Here is a 9,789-nt window from a genome sequence, read left to right as displayed (position 1 = left end):
GCTGAATTTTGTGTCTGAAAAAGACAAGCCCATTTCTTTATTCATTCATTAATTTATTAATTTTGTTCTCACTGTTCATTTATTAAAAAATTTTAACTCCATAAAGTGCTTTTTTTAATTAAATTAAATAATAATAGAGAAATCAGGATAACGTTTTACTTATTTACTCCCATTACTTCCATAATAACATAACTATTTCTTAGGTTATATATATATATATACACACACAATTTTATTTATTTATTATTATTATTATTATTTTATTATTTATTATATACCTTTATTATATATTTATATATATATTTATATTTTGTTCTTAATAGATGGTTACTTGTTTACATATGTTGTTTTGGTTTGTTTGTATACCTGGAGTATTGTAACAAAAATAATTCTCCCTTTGGGATTATTAAAGTATTTCTGATTCTTATTTTTTTTTACTTGCCCTTCATTTTTAATTAAACAAATAAAAACTAAACTAAACTTAAAGAGACATATTCACAAACTACACGTACGCACATCTGTCCAACCAGTGTGTGAAAGCTGCATGTTTTTACATCGTTTGGAGGCTTAAACATGAACATGCCTTACAGTCAGATCATAAAAATGAATCCAGGTGTGGTTGAGAGGGTAAACCTGTGCTTGTTTACATGCGTAGCAGCGGTAAACATCGCTGTGTGGCTGTGTCAAGCCCCCTGCACGGATCAGCATACGTGGCATGCAGCGGTTGCAGAGCCATGTAGGGGGGCTCCGTCTCTCGCTCGTCAAATCGCGGGGCATTGTGGGGCGGAGGCGGCCTTTCTCTCTGCGTCCGGGCGGTCTGGAAATCTTCAAGTAAATAACGTTAACCGGGGGGAGGAACGGTACGAGCGCAGCCTGCGTTAAGACACACCGAAACACTGTGTTGCGCTTCAGCCCTTTCACCATTAACACTCGTTATATCACACGAACATGGGGCAGGAGGATCTCATGAACACAGCCGAAGACGTGGCGGACCAGGTAACTTCAATCTTTCTCCTAGCCGCTGTTAGCATGTTAGCTGCTAACTAGTTTGAGAATGAAGTAGCGTTTCTGCTCCTTTAATAAAAAAAAAAATAAAAGTCCACATCTGGCGGCATTAACGTGACATTAGTTTAAAAGTTAATGTCATTTAGTCGTGTTTTAATTAGCCTGACAAATGCTGTGTCGGTGCTGTCATGTGTCTCCATCTGGATTAACTCAACACTGACATTACAGCTACGACAACAGCTAACCTCTTAGCACGGCGGTTGCCATGGCTTCTTCTTTATTTATTATGCTGGCTTTAAATAGTGAGCTTGTTGTCTTGTAGCCACTTGGTTTTTATTAACAGTCCAGTTAACACAGGCTATCACAGGCGAGACAGTGCCAAGCCAGACGGTGCCAGTCAGCATTGTGAAATCACTTAGCTTAGCCCCCAAATTATTGTCTTAACACTTGTTAGTCATGTTATATTTAAGCAGCCTGGTTGCTCGGTGTTACTGGTGGCTTTTTAGGGGGTTGGGGGTTGCATACTAACTCTTAAGCATGTTGTGGCCTTGACAGAGTTTGCACAGCTCATCCAGAAAACTAGACCTGAACCTGAACCCTTCACTTTATTGCTTATTTCTGTCCATGGGAGAGATTTTCACAGGCTGATCTGTTAAAGAAGTGAGCTGATGCTCAGGATCAGATTTCAGGTCAGCCTTTGACCCATTTTTCTATGTAGACTAAAGCCCCCAGAGATTTGTGGGACAGGGGACCTGTACATTTTGTGCTTTTTGAAAAAAGTCTGCCTCGTATGAGGCGTGTGCTGCTGCTGCTGCGTTCAGGGGCTTGTGTTTGTGCATGGCTTTAAAATGTTAGCTCACTTCTTTCGTGTGTTTCTGGCAGCAGGGTTGATCTGCAAATACTTCCCTAATCGAATTACAGCTGATTGATTTATACACTCCTATCACGAGTGCTTGTGCATTGCAAAGAAAGGATAAATGAGGAGAAGTTGGTTTGCCTGTTTTCTTTTTTTTTTCACGGTGCACATTTTAAGGGCACATCCCACACCTAAGGGCTCTTGAGCTAACACGTTACTTACATATTACTCCACAAAATGGTCTATTTCTAGACTGTTGCAGCAACCACGGCCTTGTTCTGATTGGCTCCCCGTCTGTCCATTCATGTCCTACATAGCAGTTGTAGTGGGAGTTGTTGGACGCTGATAGGCTGCCGAGGACTGACAGTGCTGATGTGGACTGCCGAGTAGGCGGGGAAGGGGGGACGGGTCGCTGCTCCTATACTGTCTGTCACTGTAGTATCTGAGGATCTTTTCATGAACTGATTGAGAGAAGACTTTAATTTTTTTCCCCTAATATCTCCAAATGATGCAACAGGTCATTTAGAGTTGTATAACATGGAGGCATAACCCTGTTATTGTCTTGACATTGTCCACAACAGAACTTCAATCCTCAGTCTGTCCAGTTCAGGTGATTTACATTGAAGTTGGACTACCTTACTAGTCTAAAATGAATCGAAAAAAGGACCAAGAAGCAGCGAAAACTGATTTACATTTTGTACTCTATTCATTTCATCGTAAAAACTGCTGCAGCTTCAGACGGTGGCATGCTTTTTTCTCTTAATGTGCAACAAGATCTTGGCAGTATTCTGCAGGCAGTAATTCTGCTTTAAATGACTCAACATTCACTTAACTTGACAATTGCCTTCAAATGACAAGTGGGCTAATTCCTATCCCCATAATCGACAAAGTAAATAATAATTAGTAGCAGTCCTAATCACTTCTTTCCTTTGTTGTTTAGACTCCAAAGTCTTCTGGGGACTGAAAATTCAGTCATCTGACGTGTTGCAGCTTGGCGACTTCGTGTTGTCGTTTCATTGGTTTGCTTATGCAAGCAAGTTCAGCAACACCTCAGGAACCACATCCTCTGCATGTTTTTATTTGATGCTTCACGTCATACTTTTTTTTTCTTGCCAATCATTTATCCTCTTCTTTCCCTCCTCTCTTGCTCAGTTCCTGCGGGTAACCAAACAGTATCTGCCCCACCTGGCGCGCCTCTGTCTCATCAGCACCTTCCTGGAAGATGGCATTCGCATGTGGTTCCAGTGGAACGAGCAGAGAGACTACATTGAGGCTACCTGGAACTGTGGCTACTTCCTCGCCACGTGCTTTGTGCTACTTAACCTCATAGGACAGCTGGGTAAGCGAACGGGGGGCGGTGTCTAGTCAGGTTATGATCAGAGACATGAGATAAATCAACTCAGATTTTATCATTGTAGGAAGTTAATGTCTTTATGAACGTCAATGGGTGCTGTGCGACAAAAGTTCTGGTAACAATTTTGAGAAGAGTGAGTCAAATTCTAAAAAATATTCTTGCAATGTAAGATGAAAAAATTGTCAAAAATCTGTGTCAGTGAGGAAATTTAGCTGCGTCAGCCTGCTCCAGGGCAAATAGTGTACATATGAAAATATATGCTTGATACTTTTCAGCCCTGTTGTTTCCACAGTTTGCATAATTAAATATAAATAGTGCGAACTTGACTTCTACATTAGAAATCATCCGGCTGATCGGAGAGATCAGGATGAGATTTGTTGGAGGAAGCAAAAAGGCACTTCTCCTCAAATCAGTTAATTATTTCAGTGGATGTGGAAATCTCCCTCCATGGGCTCCTTGAATGTAGAAGCAGATGGTCTGTAAAAGCAACAAGTTCACATCCTGCACACTAATTAAGGCATCGTGTGTAGCAGTAGACAGAAGACATGTCAAGTAGATGTCGGGTTTCATTATTTTGAGAACCAGAATATGACCACTTACTGTGAACATCTACCAGCCACTGACAGATAAATGTTTAAATTCACCTGCAGCTAAATAGTAAATCATTATTTTGCATGTGAAATGTACCGAGCACTTCCATATACCGGTGACAGGAGTTAATTTCCCACCCTGACTGTAACCACCAACGCATGACATGACAGTTGGAGAATTTGTCCTGGGAGTGATAAGTTTCATACTGCTGAGACGTGCACAAACAGTATAAATCCATGGACACCTCCTACCACATGTTCTGCCTACCAAAGTCTGAACTTTTCTGTCAACACTAGAAAATGGAAATGACTTTTCTTTAATATCTTTTGGTTTGTTGTGTGTGTCTTCGCAGGTGGCTGTGTCCTCATCCTCAGTAGAAATTTTGTACAGTATGCCTGCTTTGGACTATTTGGCATCATAGCGCTACAGGTGAGAATAATGACATTATAATTACAGTCTTAATGTTCACATGCGGTATGTCTTTGTATCTGATCTGAAATATCTTTTCCCCCCACCAGACGGTTGCATACAGCATTTTATGGGACCTTAAATTTTTGATGAGGTAAGTGTCTCTCTGTGTAGTTTCAGTCGGTGCTAAAAACAACTCTTCAAGTACAACCTTAGTAAACAAATTCAGAGCAGTTATTCTTTTTATTGGAATAGTTATCAGTATCAGGTTGTGCCAGCTGCCTGTTTCAATTGCATAATGCTTGTTTATCTCACACTGACCGGTGATTTCTGATGTTACGTTTTGAATTTCGCTGCAGACACTCAGAGATTAGAACCTTAATCAATCAGACCACATGTAGTGCTTCTGCTGCAGTGATACGAACTTTAATTTGTTTGCATCGGTAGCAAAGCAGAAAGAATCTCAAGTATCAAGCACATTCACCAACAATTATAATTACTGTAATCACCGTGGACAAAACCTGTGATTTTATTTAAACATCCACCGGCCTGATGAGCCAGTCTGAGAAAGCTACATTTGAGGTAGGTGTTAGTAGAAAGTCAAAAGACGTTTTGGGTTCAGTGAGCAAGTTGACAGAAAGAAGAAGGTTGTCAGGAATTCTTTGTCATTTTACGCCATCCACTAGACTAAATTAAAAATTCACTTTTTTGTCCATGCTGGCCAAATAGCGAGTGAGTGTTCACATTTTTTTCAGACACTCAATAGATTAACATTTTTGGCCGGTAAGTGAATAAAATTTATCAGCCACCTGCATTTGTTAGTGATAATTATCAGCTGATTACGATTTGGCAGTTGAAATCTGCCACAGCAGCCCTGATTGTACTGTGTGCACTCTGTATACCATGACATCGTTCTGCTTGACTGACTGCAGAGCTGACAGGCACTGTCCAAAAATAACCATCCTCTCTCCTCTTCCAGAAACCTTGCCCTCGGAGGTGGTCTGCTCCTGCTGTTGGCCGAGTCCCGTTCGGAAGGAAAGAGCATGTTTGCTGGAGTCCCCTCCATGGGAGAGAGTTCGCCAAAGCAGTACATGCAGTTGGGTGGTCGAGTACTGCTGGTGCTCATGTTCATGACTCTGCTGCACTTTGACTCCAGCTTCTTCTCTGTGAGTACTGACAGCAGCAGCAGCCCTGATTTGACACAGATAGAAATGTCATCATCAGGTTAAAGCAACATGGCGTAGAAATAGGTGTCTTTGGAGTTTAGTGCCCCCAGACTGACGTAAATATGGACAGTTGTACACATGTATTTGTTATGATCATATTACTTCAGAACAAAAACTAGTGAGTCGACAACTTTGCTTACACAACCGACATCGACATAGAAGTCAGCTAATATTACTCACTAGTTCAACAGCAAGAAGCCCAGCTCGGCGTCTGTCTTTTATTCACAAAGCTATCGCCAACAACTAAAAGTCAGTCCCAGATTTACTCTTGTCTGGCGTCTTCATGCTCGGTTAACGTCCTCTTGGTCTCTTAACCAGGTAAGCCAGGTTACGGCCCGTGTGCCCAGCTCCATTTCTGGCACAACACCAGATCTGCTCCCAGCAATTCCCCACGCCCTCAGCCTAAAAACCTCTTCCCGGTCGTCCAAAACACCTGGCACAAACACTCCCCTCGTATTCTAAGTTCAGCTAAGAAACTAAGCTAACAGCAGTAATAGTTTACTGTAGTCTGTAAATCAGAGTTGATGTGCATCAGCCAGAGGGCATCAGAGGGAAAACCAGAAAACATTTTATCTGGAAAATATGATCCAGTTTTACCAAAAGTGGAAATAGTTGGTGGTGTGTAACCTCAACCGGTGCATAAAGTTACATAGTGCAAGAACAGACGTACAGGGTGCAGAGTGGGAGTGACGCAAAAAAAAGAAAAGGAAAAATTACTTAATTTTTCGTTTAGACTAATACTATTCCAGATTCTAAGATCTAAAGCAAGTAGATTAAGACTCAAGGGAATAGTTCAACACTTTGGGAAACACACTATGTGCGTTTGTCTTGCTGAGGATTAGATGAAAAAAGTGATGTCACTCTGGCACCAGCCACCAGTAGCTGGTCGATTTTTAAAAAGTTACTTTCCCACACTGAGCTTGAGCCACCAGCCAGGTAGTCTGGCGTAAAGACTTGAAGGAGGAAGAAACAGTCTGTTCAAATGTAACAAAATCCTTCTTACTAACACCTTTTTTTAAAGCTCCGTAACTAACACGCCTGCCTGGCTGGGCCACTTCTTGGAGTCCCCCCTTGTCTGCTGGCAACTGCTTCGGGTCAGGAAACAGTTCGGCTCACAGCTTTCCATAACAGCAAACAAGATTCAACATTTAATTAGGGAGGTGCTGTTAGGTGGATTTTGTCACCTTTAGACAGAGACAGGCCAGCTGTTTCCAGATGATCATTTCTCAACCATATAAAGCCAGTTTTATTTCATATGTGTTGTCAGTGAGCACGCCTGTGAGATGACGACCACATACTAACCTACTGTAACGTGTTTTCTTCCACAGATCCTGCAGAACATGGTCGGGACTGCCCTCATCATCCTGGTGGCTATCGGCTTCAAAACCAAGCTAGCGGCGTTGACCCTCGTCGTGTGGCTCCTGGCAATCAACGTCTACTTCAACGCTTTCTGGACCATCCCTGCCTACAAGCCCATGCACGACTTCCTCAAGTACGACTTCTTCCAGACCACCTCGGTCATCGGCGGTCTGCTGTTGGTGGTGGCACTCGGACCTGGCGGAGTGTCCATGGATGAGAAAAAGAAAGAGTGGTAGGCAAAGGGGGGGGCAAGATAAGAGGATTGCACAGCACCACTAACTTCCCCCACAGAACTGGACACAAAGAACCTCTCCTCCTCAACCCCCCCCATCAGGGTACACAGTGTTTTTGTTTTTCTCTAGGTTATTTTTTATTTTTATTTCGCCAAATCCACAGACACCATCTCACCCATCTATGAACAGGTTTTTGTATTTTCCTCCAAACTGCTGTTGTGTTTTTTAGTTGAACATCTATAATGCCAGATTTTTTCAAAACCTCTCTCTCTCTCCATGACAACAAGAATAAAAAGATAAAAAAAACAAAAAAAACACCAGTACATTTCAAAGTGCAAGATAAACCGAAGAAAAGATTTCGTATTTGTTTCGTGTGCAGGAGGAGTAAAAATGATTTATTATATTTTATGGCTGGAATGCCATAAGTTATAATAGATTAACATTCATATTCTCTGTCTGAAACCAGCAAATTGGATTCTGCGTAGTTTAGGTCCCCCCTCTTCCCTCCATGGATTCTGATATTTTTCTGCCGTTGGATCTTGGCGTGACTGAGACTCGACTCCTCACCATATCAAACCTGAGAACTGGGGCACTGATTTGAGAGCAACTCGTCTCGACTTTCCAGGTTTCATCTCCCGTCTTTATTATTATTTTTTCTCTCTCTGACACTCTAGCCTTTTCAATACATCCGTATACTTTCAGTCTCAACTGACTCTTGTTCACTGGGAGTCGAGTGTTGAATCCAGGGGGAGGGGTGGGGCGTGTACATTGTATACAAAGTGGTGGATTGCGGTCGTGCTTGATTGAGAAAAACACAATTGTTAGCTCCAGGACTTGTCATTGGGCACTTTGTACTGTACGTCTTTGGCAAATGCCTAACTAGTGAACTGTATATGAACGGGGTTAATAGAGGGGAGGCTCAACGTTTGTGAAACACCATATTCTGCGATCTAGAAAAGCAAAGAGGACTAAGCAGAGTCACTAGCCGCCTGGACTTTGTCTTTGCTCAGTGTTTTTTGCCCTGTGTAAGAAACTTAAAAAAAATATTCAGTGTATTGATTTTCAGAAGTTTATATTGTATTTTTGATCATTTGTTTTTTGATTTTGGAAGTTCATGGCGAAGAAATAAAAATTCAAAACTATAAATCACTGTCTTGGTCAAGGTTTTTAGCTCTTATCATGTTACCAGAGGTTGAAGGACAATGGATAATCAAATTATTGTAAATTCTCCACGATGAAACAAACCTGAAATATGAGTATGAACACGCAGTACAGTAAAGGCTCTGTGAAAACCTATTGGACATCGCAGCCTCTCAGACATTGGAAATCAAATCATTGTTTTGCCATACTGAATAAAAACCCACATAAGACTGAAACCAGCATACAGGTGTTGTATTGGACAGGTGTTTGAATCAGCTGTTTGTTAAAGACTGAGCAAATACTGACGTCTACTGGTGGTAAAGGTTTACTGCAATGAAGCGTTTCATTCTTTTTTATTTAGCCAGGCTGATAAAACACAGTATGACTATGGACATACAGCACCTGAAGATCATTGTTGGTGTCATGTCGCAGTGGGATTGTAATTGCTGCCATGGTCGAAATAAATCTTTTTGTGTGTGTTGTTTACAGTCGCACCTGCTGAAAATAAAAACTCACAACAGACCTGTTTATCCATATAACTTTATACAAGATGACGTGAACTTTAATAAACAGCTCTTACTAAACTGACAAATATTCCATACAACAGACGTTTTTATTTGAATGAAGTAGACCTAAGAAGAAGAAATGTTTCATAGAAACCTGAGCCAGATGAGGAAATGGAAACAGACTGCTTCAGATCTGATGGAAGATGCCGAACTCCAGGAAATAACACTGTTTGTTTTTCCAAGCCTGTGTCTCTGTGTTTGTATAAACATGTTACAGTGGATGCAAACATGCTTGTGTACATGTACGAAATGTCAAATATATGTTACCTATACATTGTAGACACCCTGACCACTTTTCCTGATTTGTTCACCTTAATACTGATCTGTAGAGCATAACGTGATTTATCAAGATATTATTCATTATCAGCTTGTTATGAATATTCTAAATAATATAATTATTGTAATGTGATACCATATGACTTAAATACATTTGTCAGATTTTGCGATACTAGCAATTCAACTATGAAAGAAAGACTGACTGACCAGATGTTGACAGATGTGTCAGTGACATAGCTAGTGACAGTGCTACAGACTGCCAGTCTTCTGCTAATCAGCCAACAAAATGTCATTTTGATTTTAGAGTTTACATGTTTTCATAGCAGCTGTAAAAAGCAGTATATGATCAGTACTTAAGCTTTGTGACAGTTTCTCTCTAGTTGTTTAATTTTCTCATTTCCCCATGGAAGTATTGGATTAGAAGAAATCTTTCTAAGTCTTAGAGGAGCCACTTTGTCAACTGTTAACCTTAGTTTAACATTAAAACTACAATTAAATCAGATGAGGAGAGTAAAATTTTTGTCTTGTAAAAGATCGATCGAATTTGCAGCCTCTTCAGTGTTAAGATAGTGCTTCCTAACAGAATATGTTGTATAAAACCATTGGCAGTAAAGACACAGAAATGGTCAGAGACTCAACTATCAACGACATCGATGACTGAAGAGGTATTGGCAGACAGGCTGTGGTCTCTGTTTTGGCTGTGTTGATTACCATGTTGAATAAAATTCATACAGTTCAGCAAGTTAACAAAGTCCAAAGCAAAAGAGTCTGATTA

At 40.8% G+C, this 9,789-nt stretch overlaps 1 protein-coding gene across 1 annotated transcript; it reads left to right on the top strand.

Moving 5' to 3' along the window:
* The first annotated feature begins 674 nt into the window (after positions 1 to 674).
* Positions 675 to 8,694, top strand: surf4 (surfeit 4). Its single transcript, XM_010738684.3, has 6 exons — positions 675 to 996; positions 3,014 to 3,200; positions 4,159 to 4,235; positions 4,325 to 4,368; positions 5,194 to 5,380; positions 6,769 to 8,694. Exons 1-6 carry the CDS (start codon positions 949 to 951, stop codon positions 7,033 to 7,035), a joined length of 810 nt encoding a protein of 269 aa, XP_010736986.1. The 5' UTR covers positions 675 to 948; the 3' UTR covers positions 7,036 to 8,694.
* Positions 8,695 to 9,789: the final 1,095 nt, after the last annotated feature.

The sequence above is a fragment of the Larimichthys crocea genome, chromosome IX (genome assembly GCF_000972845.2).
Source record: "Larimichthys crocea isolate SSNF chromosome IX, L_crocea_2.0, whole genome shotgun sequence".
Taxonomy (NCBI): domain Eukaryota; kingdom Metazoa; phylum Chordata; class Actinopteri; family Sciaenidae; genus Larimichthys; species Larimichthys crocea.
This window is presented reverse-complemented; position numbering and strand designations above follow the sequence as displayed.